The sequence below is a fragment of the Acipenser ruthenus genome, chromosome 56, assembly GCF_902713425.1.
Source record: "Acipenser ruthenus chromosome 56, fAciRut3.2 maternal haplotype, whole genome shotgun sequence".
Lineage (NCBI taxonomy): Eukaryota > Metazoa > Chordata > Actinopteri > Acipenseriformes > Acipenseridae > Acipenser > Acipenser ruthenus.
In genome coordinates, this window is record NC_081244.1 from 5,270,701 (window position 1) to 5,291,441 (window position 20,741).

Sequence of the window (20,741 nt, forward strand, 5' to 3'; positions counted from 1 at the left end):
AGTTTTTGTAATTCTGTCTCAATCCTAAAATTCGAGGTGATGCTAACGTTTTGACCACAGCTGTAGATTCTGTATGTCTTGGGGAGGCAGCTAGCACTGAAAACAGGGTTCAAGGATTTCTGCAGGGTTTACAGCCCAAAGTCACTTAAAAAATAGCCCAATTATTTGCTTAACTGAAAGCAAGCTTATTACTAAAACGTAGGCCTATGCGTAAAAGAAAACACACTCTCTTAAAAAAATCGTGCTTGACGCGCGTGAATTTAAACATGTTTCATGAACGCGGCCCTGACTGTGTCGGGCAGAACATACAAATGCCGTTCGGCAAAACAGAAAGGAAAAGACAACAGACACCAGCAGCACGCTTCAGTACAGACACCAAGGTTTATTACAGAATGACTTTACAGCAGAAATGTCTTAAATAGAGTAAATGCACGTGATTTCTTTAGTCCTATCTATCTATTTACCCCTCTCTCTCTCTCTATATATATATAACTGTATAATGGTTTACTCTGGTTCCCAGCACAGGCCATGCCAGTGTAAGACACTTGATTAAAACTTTCGCTCTTTATCTAGACACCATGTTGAGTAGATGCTGTAGTTCTGCACAGGGTTTTATATTAGTGTTATACAGAGCGGCCCCACCAGCAGTGCCCCCGTGTACAGCGAGGCTGTGCCAGTGTAAGATGCTAGATTACTTTATATAGACATGTTAGGTGGCTGCTGTCCTTCTACCAGTTTGTTGGTAGAGTTTTATATACTTTATCTCCAGTGTTCTCCTGCCCCTCACTTCTGCTCTCTGCTCCCCGCTCCACCCCCTCACTTCTGCCCCCTGCTCCCCGCTCCCCCCCCTCACTTCTGCTCCCTCCTCCACACGATCACCATGCCCTTGGCATCGCTGGATGCCAGCAGGCTCTCGTCGCAGTTGAAGCTCACGTCCAGTACTGGCGCACTGTGACCCTGCAGCTTGTTCACAATGGCTTTGGTGTTCCTCTCCACGTCCAGGAAGTACACACACATGTCCTCACTGCCCGTCACTGCGAGGAAGAGGGAGAGAGTGTGAGAGGGGAGAGAGGGAGAGAGGAAGAGTGTGAGGGAGAGAGTGTGAGAGGGGAGAGAGGGAGAGTGTGAGGGAGAGAGGGAGAGTGTGAGAGGGGAGAGAGGGAGAGAGGAAGAGTGTGAGGGAGAGAGTGTGAGAGGGGAGAGAGGGAGAGTGTGAGAGGGAGAATGCAGTGTCCAGTATGTGTTTCTGTGTATGCGTGTTTGTTTTCCTCTCATTGTGTGTGTCTTAGTGTGTGTGTGTGTGTGTGTTTCTCTCTCAGTATGCGTATGCGTGTGTGTTTTTCTCTCAGTGTGTGTGAATGTATGTGTTTGTGTGTTTCTCAGTGTGTGTTTGTGTGTTTCTCAGTGTGTGTGTGTGTGTTTCTCTCTCAGTATGTGTATGCATGTGTGTTTCTCTCTCAGTGTGTCAGCGCTGCCCTGTCTCTGGTCTCTCTTACCCACGCAGGCTCCCTGTCTGAAGGACATGAGGGGGCAGAAGATGCTGTGCAGGGGCTGGGAGCCGTGCTGGATCGGGTAACTCTGCTTCAACTGCAGGGTGCCCTCGTTATCAACCACCCTGCAACAACACAACACAAAATAACACAGCTGCACCACCACCACCCCTGAAACAACACAACACAAAATAACACGGCTGCACTACCACCCTGAAACTTCAGGACATTCACTGAACGCAGCGGAGTCTCTCCCCCTCTCTCCTCACCGGTACAGCAGCAGCTTGTTCACGCAGGCGTTGACGAGCAGGGAGGGGTCTCTGGCCTCTCTGCTGATCCAGGACCGGGCGGAGATGCTCGTCACAGGGCTGCCCTCGCTCACCACCAAGCGCTTGGCTTTCGTCAGCTTCCCTGAGAGAGGAGCGAGACACAGACAGCATGAAACAGAGAGACAGAAACACACACCACAAAGCAGACTCCCTCAGGAATGAGCAGATGCAGAATTCAGAAAAAAGAGACACTCACACAGACAGACAGACAGATAGACAGATAGACAGACAGACAGACAGGACACACACACACACACACACAGACAGACAGACAGACACACACAGACAGACAGGACACACACACACACACAGACAGGACACACACAGACAGACAGACACACACACACAGACACACAGACAGACAGACACACACAGACAGACAGGACACACACACACACACACACACACACAGACAGACAGACAGGACACACAGACACACACACAGGACACACACACACACAGACACACACAGACAGACACACACACACAGACAGGACACACACACACACACACACACACACACAGACAGAGACAGGACAGACACACACACACACACAGACAGACACACACACACAGACAGACAGGACACACACACACACAGACAGACACAGACAGACAGACAGACACACACACACACACACACACAGACAGACAGGACACACACACACACACACACACACACACACACACACACACACAGACAGACTCACCGGTCGCCATGTCGAAGAGGAAGGAGTAGATGCTGCCCCGGTCATCTCCGGCCCACAGGATCTTCCCTGGGGAGTCGAAGGAGAGCGACAGCACGCGGCCCGTCAGTTTGCTGGAGCCGCCCTTCACCTTCTTACCAGTGGAGATGTTCACCACGTGGAGGTTGTGCTTACCGTTACCAACCTGAGGAGAGAGGAGGGGTCACAAGCCTGGATACAGCATGACTGGGGGGTGGGACCCTCCGAATCCATCCCCCGGGTGCAGTGGCACCTGAAACATTATCAGTTTACTCCCAGTGGATTCCAAATCCTTGTTTAGCATTTTCTTAAAAAAAAAGAGGGGGCAGTGATGATGTCACTTCTACTTATAAGAGGTCAGAGAATGGATTTCAAAGCCTAGGGGTAAAAAAAAAAAAGGGCAGGAGTGTGGAGTAGTGGTTAGGGCTCTGGACTCTTGACCGGAGGGTCGTGGGTTCAATCCCAGGTGGGGAACACTGCTGCTGTACCCTTGACCAAGGTACTTTACCTAGATTGCTCCAGTAAAAACCCAACTGTATAAATGGGGAATTGTATGTAAAACTAATGTGATATCTTGTAACAATTGTAAGTCGCCCTGGATGAGGGCGTCTGCTAAGAAATAAATAATAATAATAATAATAATAATAATAGGGTTAGCAGTCTGTGACGCAGCGACAGCCAGGTTGCTGATGGGCTGGGATTGGACAGAGAGTGGATTAGAGGAGGGTGTGTGTGTGTGTGTGTGTGTGTGTGTGTGTGTGTGTGTGTGTGTGTGTCCGGTCCTCACTCACCACAGTCAGGTTGTTACTGATGGACTGGGATTGGACAGAGAGTGGATTAGTGGAGGGTGTGTGTGTGTGTGTGTGTGTGTGTGTGTGTGTGTGTCCAATCCTCACTCACCACAGTCAGGTTGTTATTGATGGGCTGGGATTGGACAGAGAGTGGATTAGAGGAGGGTGTGTGTGTGTGTGTGTGTGTGTGTGTGTGTCCGGTCCTCACTCACCACAGTCAGGTTGTTATTGATGGGCTGGAAGGTGCAGCACAGCAGCTCCGATCCGTCAGGATCCTCCACCTCCCGGATGCACCTCCCGTCGCCAGTGTTCCAGATCCGCAGGGTCCCGTCCAGCGAGGTGGACACTATGACGTCGTTGCTAAGCGACCAGGCGAAGTCGGTGACCGGGCCGGAGTGACCCGACAGGACGAGGCGCACAGACGGGGGCGAGGAGGAGAGGGAGAGCACAGAGAGGGTGCCGTCCAGAGAGCAGCACGCCAACAGCAGCCGGTCATCGTTGGCAAAGTGGAGCCGAGGAACTAGCGAGAGGGAGAGAGAGAGAGAGGGGGGGGTAAGAATAGAGGAGAGAGAAAAGAGAGACAGGGGTGAGGGATGAGAGAGAGGAGAGAGGAGCGAGGGGGATGAGAGGGGAGAGACAGAGAGAGAAAAGAGACAGGGATGAGAGAGAGGAGAGAGAGGAGTGAGGGGGATGAGAGGGGAGAGACAGGAGAGAGAAAAGAAAGACAGGGGTGAGGGATGAGAGAAGAGAGAGAGGAGCGAGGGGGATGAGTGGGGAGAGACAGAGGGGGTAGAGAGGGGAGGCAGTGGTGAGAGATGGTACAGAGGCTGCAGTAGAAGCTGCAGGTCGCTCTACCTGCTGACTCCACGTGCTGATCGAAGACGTGGTACATGCCCGCGAAGGCGTAGTTCTCACTCAGAGTCGTGTCTCCGGCCATCGCGCGGCTCGCCTCGGCCACCGATGTGGGAACCAAACTTCCCGGGGGTCTGCAAAGAGCGTGACACGCAGTCAGCCCCCACAGCACAAACACCCAGACCCTCGCAACACACAGGACGTCTCTTCTCTTAGCCCGTGTCTCTCAGTGTGTCAGCATCTGCTCCTCCCTTCTCCCCTCTCCCCTCTCCCCTCTCCCCTCTCCCCTCTCCCCTCTCCCCTCTCCCCCTGTACCTGCTCTCCTCGTATGCCACTCTGTTGATCTGGGCCTGCAGCTGGTAGGACCCCCGGCTGACGGAGCGCCTGTGACCCCGAGCCCCCTGAGAGCGGGGGTCATCCTCAAAATCCTGAGGGGCACGGAGAGCATGAGAATACAGAGACTCTCACACACACAGCACTATAACACAGGAGACACACAGCACTATAACACAGAGACGCAGACTCTCACACACACAGCACTATAACACAGGACACACACACACACACACACACACAGAGTCACCCTCCCTCACCTCCATGCGGTCCAGCGTGTTCCGGGAGCTGCGCACGCTGCTGGAATAGGCTGCTCTGAAGCTGCTCTGCTCGGACAGAGGCCCGTACCTCAGCGCTAGCAGCTGGCTCCTCACTCTCAGGTAGTGTTTGCGCAGTAGTGGCTCGTAGCCCACCTTGGCATTCTCCCTCAGGAGCTGACTGCGGCGCCGGATATACTGAGTCCGGAACTGAGGAGCGCTGGGGGTGCGATAAGCGTTGTACCTGCGGGGGTGGGGGGTGGGGATGACAACAGATTATAGGGGCAGCAGTGTGGAGTAGTGGTTAGGGCTCTGGACTCTTGACCGGAGGGTTGTGGGTTCAATTCCAGGTGGGGGACACTGCTGCTGTACCCTTGAGCAAGGAACTTTACCTAGATTGCTCCAGTAAAAAAACCCAACCGTATAAATGGGGAATTGTATGTAAAAATAATGTGATATCTTGTAACAATTGTAAGTCGCCCTGGATAAGGGCGTCGGCTAAGAAATAAATAATAATAATAATAATAATAATAATAATAATAATAATAATAATAATAATAATAATAATAGCTCCTCTTTAGGCCTCACATTGATCAAGCCTGCAAGGCGGTAATGTTATTTTTACAGGGGCTCATAACGCCAGTCTCTCACCTCGCATCCACTGCCAACACTTGCTGCCAAACTGCGGCCATCACAGACCCACTCAGGACGTCAGGCTGCCAGCCTAAAACACAGCAAAGACGACATTCACAGTTACAGTGGGCACTTTCATGCCAAACGGATACCATGTTCGGTTTACCCCATTAAGTGCCACGCGTCCTCATTTGAGGACAGGCTGCTTTGCAATTATGACGCCTCAATATAAAATAACCCTAAAAACGAGACAAGCTCCCTGAATCCTCTCCCGACGACAGATCATCTCCGGACCTGAGCTTTCTCCCAGAACAGTAGGTACCCAAAATCTGATCTCTGTTTCTAAGTAGGTGCTACATTGTTGTGTCTAATGATAAGCTGAAGCTATGTGTGTGTAACCTTCGAATACCAGAATCAGTAAGTGGAAACTTACTAACATAGCGGTGTGTATTTACAGACGTCAAATGAGTTTGCACCTCTTCTGTAGTGAATATTTCATTTCTGGATGTCAATTGTTGGGACAAATCCCGTCTCACACACCCTTGCGCTTTTCATTTATCTTAAAAAATTTTAATTCTTCTCTCATGTGAAGTGCGTGATGATGCATGAATGACAAATAAATTCTTAAATGAACCAAACAATTGATGAATGAATGAATGAACATAACTGTTTCTAAAAGCGTCTCTCTTCAGGCTCGGTCTTGGGGTTTGGCACCTCAAAGAAAGTTTTTGACCTGGTAAAAAAAAAATAATAATAAAATAAAATAATAATAAACAAAAATATATAAACAATAAACATAAAACTAGATATTAGTGTCTTGTTTTCAGAAAGAAAGGAGTAGAAGGATAATGCAGATAACCTGATCCCAGCTGCTTTCAATAATGCTGAGGAATGTCATAACCAAGTTTCATCACAATCCAATAAGGGTTTCTCAAGATCTGTATAAAATGTTTGAGTGTCGCACACGGTCGTACCTTAAGACTGACTGGCTGTCTCACACAATCACACAGGAAGTGGATCACATGATCCCACCGTACCTCATCGTAATACAGCCCTCATTCATCGGAACACCCCAATCACATGATCACACCGCAGCCCTCATTCATCGGAACACCCCAATCACATGATCACACCGCAGCCCTCATTCATCGGAACACCCCAATCACATGATCACACCACAGCCCTCATTCATCGGAACACCCCAATCACATGATCACACCGCAGCCCTCATTCATCGGAACACCCCAATCACATGATCCCACCGCAGCCCTCATTCATCTCAACACCCCAATCACATGATCCCACCGCAGCCCTCATTCATCGGAACACCCCAATCACATGATCCCACCGCAGCCCTCATTCATCTCAACACCCCAATCACATGATCACACCGCAGCCCTCATTCATCTCAACACCCCAATCACATGATCCCACCGCAGCCCTCATTCATCTGAACACCCCAATCACATGATCACACCGCAGCCCTCATTCATCTCAACACCCCAATCACATGATCACACCGCAGCCCTCATTCATCGGAACACCCCAATCACATGATCACACCGCAGCCCTCATCCATCTCAACACCCCAATCACATGATCACACCACAGCCCTCATTCATCGGAACACCCCAATCACATGATCCCACCGCAGCCCTCATTCATCTGAACACCCCAATCACATGATCACACCGCAGCCCTCATTCATCTCAACACCCCAATCACATGATCACGCTGTACCTTCTCGTAACACAGCCGATGGAAACTTCATAAGACCCCCATCAAACGACTGCTATTAATAACAACAATAAACGTAACTAAGCGAAAACGTCGGTTTTGCATAACATTATGTCTTTTTTTGTCTGATACCAACACACTCTTTGTTGGCTGTAAAATATTTCGTTGCAATTTAGTTTAAATCAGAACAATATAATTTTAAATGATGTCCTTTATTTTCCAAAGACTGTTTTTTTTACGGGCGTTGACGTGAAACACCTGTGTGTTTGATCTTTCGTTGATTTATTCATTATTAGGGGAGACCCTGTCTTGAGGAACATCTCTATGTGACTGGGTTCAGAAAACATTGATGAGGATTATTTCAATCAATGTGTAGGAGCTCCCCAGGTGCAGATCTTGAAAGAAAAAAAATAAACCATAATTATTTAATAGATTGTTTAAAAACATTATTATTTTTATTTAGCAGACGCCTTTATCCAAGGCGTCTTACAGAGACTAGGGTGTGTGAACTATGCATCAGCTGCAGAGTCACTTACAACTACGTCTCACCCGAAAGACGGAGCACAAGGAGGTTAAGTGACTTGCTCAGGGTCACACAATGAGTCAGTGGCTGAGGTGGGATTTGAACCGGGGACCTCCTGGTTACAAGACCTTTTCTTTAACCACTGGACCACACAGCTGCCTTATTACAGACATTTTGCAGACGAACAAACAAGATAATGAAACAACTGAATTCAAAGTGAAAAAAAAATGCACAGCATTTAGACCACTGTCTGTCTGTCTGTCTGTCTATAGCACCTCGCAGCTGATTGGATGAACGTCACACACTGTGCGGCTCTATTGAGCAACAGCTACGCCAATCACAAAAAGACGAAAGCCGATTGGTTCACTGCAAATAAAGGTCTTGCAGTCTTTTAGAACGTCAAGGGCGGGTCTACAAACAGCTGATTGGACAAAACGCAGAAAACTCCCGCCCTCCGTCAGGCAGACCGAGCATTGATTGGGTGATTTTTTTTTTTTCCGCCAATAACACTTCCTCCTGGCAACAGCGGCTGCCGCAGTCACAGGAAACAAATGTCCCTAAATACGTAAACAAACTGCGTTTGAAATGGGAATTAAATAAAATAAAATAAAATAAAATAAGTCTTTTTGACAGCCCCTCACCAAGATTAATAACTTACGCTGTGTCAATTACAACACGAAGGCGTCATTTATTTTTAGTCGAGTATAAATAATTAAAATTATACACAACGCCACCTGCCCTAGGAGAAAAAAAGACGGTGATACAGCAACCCACCTAAACAACATAACTGTTAATATATATATTTAAAAACGTACATTGTTTGTTTTTTTACGAATCCTGGCAATTGCAATTTGCTACAGCAGCGTTTTACTGTATGCCGACATAAAATCCTGCCACTAAAATAAATACAAAATAAACCGAAACGATAATACTAGTATACAGCAGCAAACAGCTATAACAACTACCTAGATTCAGCCTCGATTGTCGTACAGTATGTATTTCAAACACAAAATAATGACAGTATCTTTCTGGACTCACTCAATGCGTATAAAAAAAAAAGCACGCAGTCAGAAATCTCCTTACCATGTCTCCTGCACCGTCTCTCTGCCCCGCTGCTTGTGTTTAATAAACCGTGGATTTGGAAATAATATTCTTATTGCATTAAGAGTTACACAAATAACGACACGGACGTCGATGTTATATCTGTGTAGAGATTACCCTGCCTCCAGCTTCTCAGTCAAAAACCAGTACTTCCAGATCTGAGACTACCGTATATCCACAAAAAACAAGCGCACTCACATACCAGAGAAAACGCAGACCACGGTGCTGTAACATCAATCTATTAGTAGTCGTGTCCGATTATAATACACGACCTAATACTAGCCCTTGAGCCAGGTACGTCCATATTTTTAGTATAACCCCAACTCGCTACATAAACCTTGTGCGTCTACCTGAGTGTTTTTACGGTAAGGTGACCCTTTTTTTGCCGTTCGCCATCTTGTAGGCGTATTCCAAAGCATAGGAGAGTTACCGGCCACTCTGGTTCTGTGAGGTTTTTAATTAACTGTCAGGTTACCTATGCAATTAATTTTCAGTCTTTTGTGGTCTACTAAATACGTCAAATGCCGTTTTTTTGTTTTTTTTTAAACAACACATATTTACACAGAAAAGCATAGTCAGAATATATAAACATTATTATTATTTATTTCTTAGCAGACGCCCTTATCCAGGGCGACTTACAATTGTTACAAGATATCACATTATACATTATTTCACATTATACAGATATCACATTATTTTTACATACAATTCCCCGTTTATACAGTTGGGTTTTTACTGGAGCAATCTAGGTAAAGTACCTTGCTCAAGGGAACAGCAGCAGTGTCCCCCACCTGGGATTGAACCCACGACCCTCCGGTCAAGAGTCCAGAGCCCTAACCACTACTCCACACTGCTGCCCTAAACATGAAATAAGTGAAAGACCATCATACGTCCTTGTAAACACGTTTTATTTTACCAACCAGAAATAAACATCTTAGAAATGTGGGGATTATTGAGACAATACTGTACACCAGATACTGTGCGACTGTACAGCTGTGGCCAAAAGTGTTGCATCATCTAGAATTTTAGCATTTAAAAAAAAAAAAAAACTATATGAACATAATTTAGATCTTTTATTAACATCATGTAATCAAAGAAACTGACATTGCAAAAGCCTACCGGAAGCCATAATAGCAGTACAGTATTTCATGTCCGATTTCGAACATTTTTCAAACGTCAGTGTGTCTTTAAGTATATGGAGAACTACAAAGCGACAAATTATTCAGCAGGTTTCATTCGCCTTTAATGAAGCAAAATGAGTTCTTTCTATCGGGTAATGCAAAGCTTTTGGCCAGAAATACTGCATGCAATCAAATGGCCTGAACAGTAACGTTTTGACAACTCTCCCCCCCCCTCCCCCCTCCCCCCTCACCCCTCAGTGCCCTTCTCCTTCCTCCTGGTGTGCGTACGCTGGTGTCGATACAGATTCTCCACGCGTTTGAACCTGGCCCCACACTCCTGGCATCCGTAGGGGCTCTCCTCAGAGTGAACGCGCTGGTGTTTGATCAGGCTCCCAGACAGCTTGAATACCTGCCCGCAGACCTGGCACCGAAACGGGGCCGAGTCTTCATGCCGAGCCCTCTGGTGGTTCCTCAGGGTCCCCAGCTGGCTGAAGCTGCTCCCGCACTGAAGGCAGCGGTAAGGCAGCTCCCCGCTGTGGACTCTCCAGTGGGCTTTGAGGTTCTCCAGCCAGCTGAACTGCCGTCCGCACTCCGAGCAGGGGTACCTCGCCTCCCCGGTGTGGGTCCTGCGGTGCTTGGCTAGGTTCCCTGAGTTGCAGAAGGTTCTGTCGCAGTCGGGGCAGCGGAAGGGTTTCTCCCCCGTGTGGGTCCTCCGATGGGACAGCAGGTGGTCCTTGCGCCCGAACGCCCTCCCGCAGTCTGGGCAGGGGAACGGGAGCGTCCCCTGGTGGATGCGGAGGTGCTGTTTCAGGTTGTCAGGCCAGGCGAAGCTCTTGTCACATTCGGGGCAGTGGTACGGCATCTCGGGGCTATGCACGCGCTGGTGTTTCTTTAGGGCCGCGGGGCGGGCAAAGGTTTTTCCACAGTGGATGCAGCTGTACAAGGCTTGGGGTTTGACTGCTCGAGCCAATGCGGTTGAGTTGCTGTCGAAGGTTACGTTTGGGTCAGCTGCGGTGGAACTTGTGGCGTCAGCATCACAGCTGCTAGTCCCAGTGTTTGGTACGATTACTGCCACCCTGTTTTTTAGCGGAGGTTCTTCATGCCCCAGGGGCGTAGTTGAGGTGTGCTCCTGCAGGTGGCGTTGTTGTGGGTCTGGGTTGTGCCGTCGCCTGTCTTTCTTGTTGCAGTCTGAATCATTTCCTGGAGCTTTTTTGAGGGAAATAATTTTTTTTTTTTTTTTAATGAGATTTTTCACTTATAAGTTTGTAGCTAGAGATGTGCCCCTCTTCACTTCTCTGTCTGTCTTACACATCAACACACATGAAATACTGAAAACAGTGTGGATCAGTGAAGGGCTCTTGTACAGTAAAATATAGTGAACTAACTATAAACTGAATCAAATTAAATCATCAAATTTAATTAGGGGGACAATTAAAAAAATATGAACATCTGAAGTTATCCTAAAAACTCACCTTTCTCTTTGCTTCTTGAGTGGCAGGCCTCCAGGGATAAGGGCGTGGCTTTAAAGCAGGGGGTGGGGCTTTGTTGCAGCGGGAGGGGCTTCATCTCAGGAAACCTTAGAGACTGGATTAGAACTCAAAGCAGGTTGAATATCAGGTTCTACTGCTTTCTGATTGGAAGACCAAACACACTCCCACACTCTCAAAGGCAAGCAGACCCGTCTTCCTAAAAACGCTGGCAATATCACTTCCGGACACTTTTTCAAGCTCCAAGGTCGACGAAAAGACTTCTCGAGTGATCTTTCCACCCCGACTATAAAGAAAAAAACCCTCAAGTGCGTTTTCCACCAAGGTCTCAAAGGATCCCAGAAGTCGAAGCTCTGGAAGACCCCCAAGGGCACTCAGATGTGAACCCCAGCCTCTCTGGCAGTCAGGGCCAGCGTGTAGCTGAGATGGGGGTTACTGCCGTCAGAGAATACAGCCACCTGTATGGGGGGTCTTGAAGAGGCTGGTGAACCAGGATCGCCTGGCCTTCAGAGGAGACACAGAGGAAGAAGAATGGTAAACGCTCAAAAGCACAACCCCTTATAAACAACTAACTTAAAAATGATTGTCCGAATCACTGCTGAGGCCACTGCTGTATGATATATACAACTATGGAGATTAAAACTTAGGTAGGACTGTCCGAATCATTGCTGGTGCCACTGCTGCATAATATATCAAACTGCTCAGGATTTTCAGGTTCTCAATGACTTGACATGAAATCTCAGAGTGTTTTGGAGAGTGTTTTGGGAAAGCGAGGTCCCCACCTCCTGTAGAAGCTACAACCAATCCTTCCCTGGCTTGCCGTCTTTGAACGCGGCGATGACGTCCGATTGGCTGTAAGTCTTGCTTATCCCGGACCGTCGTGACCGCCGGGGGAACGTTTAGCAATGCCGCTGTGCTACCCGGGATAACGTGAGAACGCACAGAAAACGTACTGCAGAACGACCATTCAGCAATTCAACAGAATGATTCAAAATGTAAAGGTGCAAAGGAAGCTGATGCATAAAAGATGTGTGAAATAAAGAACACTAATTCTACTGTAGCAGGCTTTCTTTCTTTTGAATTGGTCGTTTTATGAGGTAGCGGGTTTATTTCTACTGTAATGAGGTATGAATTATACTTTGGTTTTCCAGCTGCGTTACAGAACTGTGGCTTGTGTGTCATCCCCATAAGAAGTCAGAGAGGCTACCAACACGTGGGCTGACCGGCCGACCTGACCTGCTCTTACACAGCGTAATCCTGCACCCCTCAATGCAAGTCTTTATAATACATAGATAAATAAGACTGATTAAACAGTGAAGCCAGTCTGGATGCAACATCGCTTCCATCTGCTACAAGAGCAGACTGCAGCCAGTTCGAAATGCTAAAACCAGTTCTTTCAGAGGCTGTGTGGTCCAGTGGTTAAAGAAAAGGGCTTGTAACCAGGAGGTCCCCGGTTCAAATCCCACCTCAGCCACTGACTCATTGTGTGACCCTGAGCAAGTCACTTCACCTCCTTGTGCTCCGTCTTTCGGGTGAGACGTAGTTGTAAGTGACTCTGCAGCTGATGCATAGTTCACACACCCTAGTCTCTGTGAGTCGCCTTGGATAAAGGTGTTTGCTAAATAAATAAATAAATAATAATAATAAATAATAATAATAAAGTTCAAAATGGGATATAAAAATCTGGGATATAAGTAAGACTCCTATTGTACAGCAATTGCACACCCATTCCAGGTTTTACTACCAGCTTGATTAGTCACAGTGTGTACAGGCAACAAGCTCAGGTGTGTCTTATTAAACTCATAGTAAAACCAGGAATGGATCAAACTGCTATGCAATGGGAGTCTTATTTCCATCGCTGGATTTTGTCATATTTCACACTGGTCAAATTATTATGCATATTACTATTATTTTTCTATGTATTTATTTCAATTTCGCCAATTAAAAATAAGCAGCGACAGCAGTATTTTGGGGAGGAGAATTTGAACTGATCGTAATAACAAAACCAAAGGATTATTATTATTATTTTCTGTCGAAACGAGCCGTTTTCATTAGAAGTGTAAAATACTTTCGTATTTTGAAGGCTTTCTCACACAAACAAGCACACAACGACGATTTTGTCTGACGCGTATTATATTACTTACCTTACCTCAATGACGTGCAGCTATAATTCATCTGCAGAAATAATTTCAGACAGTTTTTTGTGTGTGTGTGTGAATATTACAATATTTTAGCTGCGATGTTGTCCGTTTAAAAAAAATATATATATATATATATATATATATATATATATATATATATATATATTATACACGATAAAAAAAATTTTTAAATTTTTTTTTTAAAAAACGGACTCGTACCACTGCACTGGAAGGGGAAAAAATAACTTACTCCTTCCATAGTCGTGTTGTCTAGGCAACTAGCGCCATTTTGGCTCTTTCATAGAGTTAAACCCGTATACTAAACAGTGGTAATTAGAGCCGAAATGGCGGACATGGAATACAGTTTCTTCAACGTCGCATTCCGCTATCGCCACGCCCTCGTCAGTCTCTGACAAATGATAGTCCACTTCACCAACAGCAGATTGAGGATCCGGCCAATCAGATTTACCAGCTGGATCAAAGCAGCCAATCACGCGTGAGAATTATTCCCCACGCCCCCTAACACGTACTCGTTGCATGTATATGTTATTCTCATTAGCGATGCCTTTGTTGTTATGTTAAATTATCAACAACAATGTGTAACGTATATTTTCTATAAATATGTGTTGTTAGTTTTCGAAAGTGAAAACTGTTTACGATACCCGTGTCATCAATAATCTCTAAAACAGGACCCAATGTTTGGAAATAAATGATATATTTCTATTATTTTTTTTTTTTTTGAATAATACTATTGTTCAATCAAATCGGGATTTACAAAAATAATGCAAGAAAGTACGGCTCTCGTAAATATCTAAAACACAAAATCGTCTTTATTTCAGTATACAGCATTCGGGTAACATTTTGAGAGACATAAATAGGCATTTCATTAATTTGCACTTAAACCCTTTTCTGAAGTCAACAGACACGCCGTCTATTATCAGGCTGCCATGGGAGCTGATATTTCATAGGCATGTTGAGCATGTATTTGGAGACTTGGTAGTTTTTCCCGCCCTATTAAAATCTGGTACGTAACGTTACCCATATTATTGTACAAGCTATCCACACTACTTGGTTGCCCTTTCACAATACCGTTTTCAAATTGTGATGATCTTGCGAATAGGGTATTAATAGCTTTGCATACCAGTCTCTGATACCAATAACTTATGGTAAATAACGTTAACAGCAGGTGTCATCACAATTTAATAAACAGCTTTACAGATCTATAGAGAACACTGCTGGGACAAAGAGAAACTCAGCCAGCAAAAAACAAGGCTAAGCTCCACACACACACACACACACACACACACACACACACACACACACACACTCACACACACGTTTAGGTAAGATATACAAGACAGCGCTGTGTCCGCTGCCGTCTCAGAGATTAGGTCACTAATTGCTGCTTCATTTCTAGCTAGCGGCCACATTGTTGTCGGATGATCATTATATTCAAACCATTCAATACAGCAACTAACTTAACTGGCAGACTTCTAATGGTGATATTACTATTACGAACCAAAGTCTTGTTAGTAGTGACCCATTGTATTCTATCCAGGTCTGTTCAATGCTGTGCTAGCAAGCAGGGGATGAAAAGTAGCCATCTAGACCACAGTCACTTCATTTGTGCTGCTATAGTTAATCTGTGCTTTAACTAAAACCGTCTCCAACTCCACTCCAGGGGACCCTGTCGAATTTCTGGGGCTCCTACCCTCTTGTGCCACTTCACGGGGGCTCCTGGGAGCCCTTGAACCCAGTTGGGGGTAGGGGGGGAAGTCGAATTTGTCCAGGGGAGCGTGCTCAATGCGACAGAGGCTGTCCTCGCTGTCGCTGTGGTAACCAGGGTTAGAGGTCCCTGCCCAGGGCTCCTCTGAGATCTCCAGGCCCCTCGCCCTTGGCTCCGCCTCCTCCTCTGTTTGGACGCCCTCGTCCTTCTGCAGACCCATTGGCTGCTCCCCTCTTTCTTGGTGGGGCTCGACCTTACGAAAGCACTGTCGAGCGAAGAGGCCGATGCAAAACATCTCCACGGTTACTGAGTAGTGATAGATCACTGTGCAGAGAACAGAAAACAGGGTTACAATATGAACACAGTAATACCAACAGAAAATACTATTAACAGCCATTCTGTAGAATTCAGCATAGTTTCTGGGTTCTGACCAAATCCCTATTAAAATGAATGGGGTGATCCCTTCTACAGTCCGGAACCTGTCTATACCGTATAGTTGCAGCCTGTGTGAATGGGGGACTATCGGTTAATAGAGGGGATCCTACAGGATATCACAGGTTCTTCTGTACAGATGTGGCCAAAAGTGTCGCATCATCCTATATAATTAACTAATGTTGCTTCAAATGCCGAATGAACCCTGATCAATAATGTTATGTTAACATATGCAATTACCTACCGCTTTGTAGTTTTCCATATAATGAGAAAAGTTTCCTAATCTAACATGGAATACTGTACTTATAGCTCAGACTTCTGCGACATCATTTAGTAGTTTCTTTGATTCCATGACGTATATATTTGAAATGCTATGGGCAGCAGTGTGGAGTAGTGGTTAGGGCTCTGTACTTTTGACCGGAGGGTTGTGGGTTCAATCCCAGGTGGGGGACTCTGCTGCTGTACCCTTGAGCAAGGTACTTTACCTAGATTGCTCCAGTAAAAACCCAACTGTATAAATGGGGAATTGAATGTAAAAATAATGTGATATCTTGTAACAATTGTAAGTCGCCCTGGATAAGGGCGTCTGCTAAGAAATAAATAATAATAATAATAATAATAATAATAATAATAATAATAATAATAATAATAATAATAATCCTAAAAATCTAAGTGATGCCAAACTGTAGCTGTGACGTAATGGCTTTGCCGCTGTACCTACTTTGTGAACGCATGAGTCTGGAGAATGGAGGCGTACAGGGAATCACTTGAAAAGCCCCCATCGTCTCCAGTATTCCGCTTTGCAGCCCGCACAAGAACAAGATCATGACGATGCAGATAAACTTCCCTCGCAGACCGAAGCCACTGAGCGCACGGCGGGTAGCCTTGTAAAACAGCAGGTACCCGTAGAAGGAGAGGAAGGTCGATACCCCGATTAGAGCATTCACGTAGATGTTAGGGTTCTTGTAGCTAACCTGAGGAGAGAGAGAGAGAGTAAAAAAGTGTAAATACTAAAAGAAACCTCATAAATTCAATGACAATTCAAAAGGATAAAGGTACAGACACCCCATATAGATGTTGCTATATATTATTTTCTCAATTGGATAAACTTGTAGCGTCCACGGGGGGGACAGCAGCGGGGCTGGTAGGTGACGTAATCACTCATGAAGACACAAGCGCGATATACGCTCCTTGCAAAGGAGACGGCTCTTTTTCGCACAGCGGTATCGGCGCTATGCTATAGCGCGCCGCGAGAGGTCCCGAGTTCTCGCCCGCCCTCCGCCCGTGTGTGGATTTGCCTCGCCCTGCGTGATGCGCCTGCCTGCGTTAACCGAGATCGCTTACAAACTGTTTTAAAAAAAATGCATTTGAGACACACAGATGGAGAAATGTACGGACAGGCATGCAACCGCAAAATCTAATAGGATATGTCAATAAGTCTATTTTACTTTCGCTAAAATACATATTTTTATTATATATAAAGGGACCAATTTTATACTAGTTTCATATAGTCTCTTATCAATATATTTATATATGTTACCTATAGACTAGTCATTATATAAATATATTATAATATATTTTAAAATCGCCGTATGGGCTAATACAAAGTTTCAACGGGTACTCGAATTAACTCACGTCTCCATAGTCGTACTGCTCATCCGTCCACAGAACCAGGTTGACAAAGAACAGGATCGTTCGGACCACGGAGAGCTGAAAAACAGCGGCCGTCATCCACCGAACACTGGTCCTGCCGAGACAGAGAAGAGCCATTCTAAAAACCACCAGCAGGGGCCGCCACTGAGAGTATTTCAGGAGTTCCCAAATATATACAAAGACTAGCCTCAAATATATATAGATAGATAGATAGATAGATAGATAGATAGATAGATAATTCAGACGTTCTAAAATATGCCTTTATATTTTGAAATATATTGCAATGTGTTCCACAATGCATTCCATGAAGGAATATATATGTTTCTGAAGGTTCCAAACGTCCGCATAAGACGTAAGGTGTGTTTTGCATCTACAAAATAAACCACATGCGCTGTGACTTATTGTATTTTAACTTTCGTCTGTATTTGATTCCGTTTAGAAAAAGTATGAATATAGGCATATGTACTGGAATATATTACAGCCGCTCTGATGACCGTTTGGATTTACCGGTTTATGCTGATGAGGGGCAGGCAGCAACAGCAGCAGCAGGGAAAGGGGTTCGGAGAAACCTGCTCCCCTTTTAACTTCTGCAGCATCCGCGCTTTGCCGCCTAAGAAATCTGTGACGAGCCCCAGGAACTTCCACAGTGTGATGGAGTGGTAACTACAGAGAGAGAGAGAGAGAGAGAGAGAGAGAGAGAGAGAGAGAGAGAGAGAGAGAGAGAGAGAGAGAGAGAGAGAGAGAGAGAGAGAGTAATCGATTATCACAACGCTGTTTGATCATTTGCTTTACATGCATTATTTATTGCACAGGTACTGACCAATTGTTACAGCAGACCCTGCTATATCCGAACCTGTTAGATCCGATACTCGCTATTAACCGATGGACCCTATTCACACAGGCTGCTGCTGCCAACTGAACGCTACTGATGGAAACTGATCAATGCACATTTTATCAGTGGATAAAAAGGACGGTGCTTTTGGGAGTTCAGTTTAACTTTTTGCATGCTGTCTCTCTGGGTAACTACCCAATTTAACCATGCTCAATAAGACAAGAAAGCAAAGGATTTATATAATTACAGTAGCGTTAAAAAGCTGAAACAAGATTTTCTTTCGAGCGTGGGCGTTGGCTTGGAGACAAGCGTTTTTTGATCGAGCTAAGTTTGATTGACAGGGAAAGTCCTTTTTCACGGTGACTTTCTGACGTCACAAAAGGGCAATGCGACTTTTTTTTTCAGTATAAATCTGTACTTCCCGTGTAGTATATTGTAATAATAAGGTCAGATCACTCACAGAGAGGCGATGAAGTTGCAAAGGGAGGTGGACCGCGGAACAAACATGCCAATGAGAGAACTCAGACCAAATACCTGAAACACAGATAAGAGTTAATAGAGATTTCAGGGCAAAAACCTGCCTGCTCGACGTGTTCTGAGTGGAACAGTAAGTATGTGAATACTGAATAGAGGACTGGAAATGGAGGGTGGTGTAGGGAATAAGGGTCATTGGGTAGGGTATAGGGCAGGGGTGCACAATTCCGGTCCTGGAGATCCGGTGTCCCTCCTGGCTTTTGTTCCAACCTTGCCCTAAATTACTTAATTGGACCAATTATTACCAATTATTGGTCTAATTAAGTAATTTAGAACACAGTTGGAACAAAAGCCAGGAGGGACACCAGCCCTCCAGGACCGGAATTGTGCACCCCTGGTATAGGGGGTATCGAGTGAGGAGAGAAGGGAGAAATGTGTCAAAACGTATACTGAATTTTAATCTTGAAAAGTAGCCAAAATATATACAGAGCATCAAAGTAAACGTATCACTTATATTTGGATAAAATTCACTAGATCAAAAAATGACAAACTCTGTTTCAGAGCAGGTACAGTGACTTTTTATCGTGCTGATTAACCATTGACATCACGAGGATGCTGCGGAATGATCTGTGGATCTCGGGCAGGTGTTGTGACTCTTGGTCTCCCAGTTGGTGGCGCTGTCATTGACAGAGTGTGTCTGGTTATACCGTCTCGCCAGGTTTGAAATCGCTGGCTGTGAGCACCCAAGACGGCGAGCCACAGCACGCTGCCCTAGTCCAGCCTCCAACATGCCGATCGCACGAAGGCGCTGCTCTCTTGACAGACTTGGCATATTGGTGTTTTTTCTTTATTGTTTTTATTCAAGCTTGCAATTCAACAGCTGGAATCGCTCCGTATCCAGCGTCCAATCAGCTGTCTCACTGATTAGGTGATTAAGTGCATATGCTTCAGTCACAAGTCACTCAAGCGTGTCGTGGTCAAGGATGAATGATCGAGGGATGAAAAAGAAAATCATTTCGTCGAAAAGGGCAAATGGACAAAGCAGGGCACTGGAGTCTGAGGACGGGGGGGGGGCTGGGATAGGGTGTAAGGGATAGACTGTACGGAGTAGGGCGTAGGTTGGGTTAGGGTGTAGTGAGAAGGGTGCAGGGTAGTTTGTAGAGTGTATGGAGTAAGGAATAGGGTGTAGGGAATAGGGTGCAGGGAACACTGACCGGGTAGATGCCCAGGATCCACAGATACAGTATGCGCCGCTTGGAGGAGTGGATGTTCCTGAAAAAGAAACCCATCTCCTCGAGGAACACAGCAAGCAGGATTAGAATTAGAGCCACAGGAACCAGGAATAGCCACAGCTGCTGCTTGATCTCTACAATACAACCGCAACTCAACAGAACGCAATACAACTCAACACACTACAACTCAACTCAATACAACATAACAGTCGTTATCTTTTGAAATGGATTTAACACTATTACATACATGCATATACACAGGCAAAGTTGCATCGCGCGGTTTTGACATCAGATACTATCTTATATAATACAAATGGAATGCCATAGAGTTCTGAATATATTATCGTACGGCCCCTCCCACTTTGGAACCCCAACATTCCAATTCCATTCTAGGGTGTCCACTTACCTTGAAAGAACTCTGAAGACAGAGGGATCTCAGCTCCATGAAGGGAACAGTTGTTTTTCCTCGCCATCTCAGGTTTGCGAACTTAACCCTGCGTGCGCTGGATCCTCCTATAGTCACCCCCCCCTTCCACACAGAGAAAAAGAACAATGACTTTACTGATCTCCTGTACTTGCTGTCACCATTTCCCGGAAGGGATTTGATATATGAAAACCCACTTCTTTCTTTTAATAAATACATAAACAGTGTTGCATACCTGTGTCTTAATGAGTGATTTGTCTCAGAGAGAGATAGAGAGAGAGAGAGAGGGAGATTCAGAGAGTGACTGAAATTCTTTCCCTAAAACAATGGCCGTTCCTCTATTCTGTCTGTAGGACGTTACCTCCTCCAGCTCTTCTATAAATGATTCACTTTGTCTCCAGGTAAGATACATTTAACAAGGGCTAAGTCCAGTCTGTCAGCTTTGCTC

The 20,741-nt window shown here is 45.6% G+C and overlaps 2 protein-coding genes across 5 annotated transcripts; both read right to left on the reverse strand.

Annotated features, from left to right (window-relative positions):
• Window positions 1–362: 362 nt before the first annotated feature.
• wdr13 (WD repeat domain 13) lies at window positions 363–11,843 on the reverse strand. 4 transcript variants are annotated; one of them, XM_059017493.1, is made up of 11 exons: window positions 8,754–9,083; window positions 6,078–6,143; window positions 5,429–5,501; window positions 4,781–5,021; window positions 4,503–4,615; window positions 4,191–4,321; window positions 3,548–3,855; window positions 2,530–2,710; window positions 1,760–1,901; window positions 1,497–1,615; window positions 363–1,034 (listed from the first exon to the last, which is right to left on the reverse strand). In XM_059017493.1, exons 3-11 carry the CDS (start codon window positions 5,467–5,469, stop codon window positions 850–852), a joined length of 1,461 nt encoding a protein of 486 aa, XP_058873476.1. In that variant the 5' UTR covers window positions 5,470–5,501; window positions 6,078–6,143; window positions 8,754–9,083; the 3' UTR covers window positions 363–849. The 4 variants fall into 4 exon arrangements, with proteins under 4 accessions (XP_058873476.1, XP_058873475.1, XP_058873477.1 ...); XM_059017492.1 differs by lacking the exons at window positions 6,078–6,143; window positions 8,754–9,083 and adding an exon at window positions 11,365–11,843; XM_059017494.1 differs by lacking the exon at window positions 6,078–6,143.
• A 2,487-nt stretch (window positions 11,844–14,330) lies between these two features.
• Window positions 14,331–20,735, reverse strand: si:dkey-16n15.6 (organic solute transporter subunit alpha). Its single transcript, XM_034914934.2, has 7 exons — window positions 20,276–20,735; window positions 19,852–20,003; window positions 18,624–18,697; window positions 17,839–17,994; window positions 17,314–17,425; window positions 16,400–16,652; window positions 14,331–15,570 (listed from the first exon to the last, which is right to left on the reverse strand). Exons 1-7 carry the CDS (start codon window positions 20,340–20,342, stop codon window positions 15,125–15,127), a joined length of 1,260 nt encoding a protein of 419 aa, XP_034770825.2. The 5' UTR covers window positions 20,343–20,735; the 3' UTR covers window positions 14,331–15,124.
• Between the last annotated feature and the right edge of the window lie 6 nt (window positions 20,736–20,741).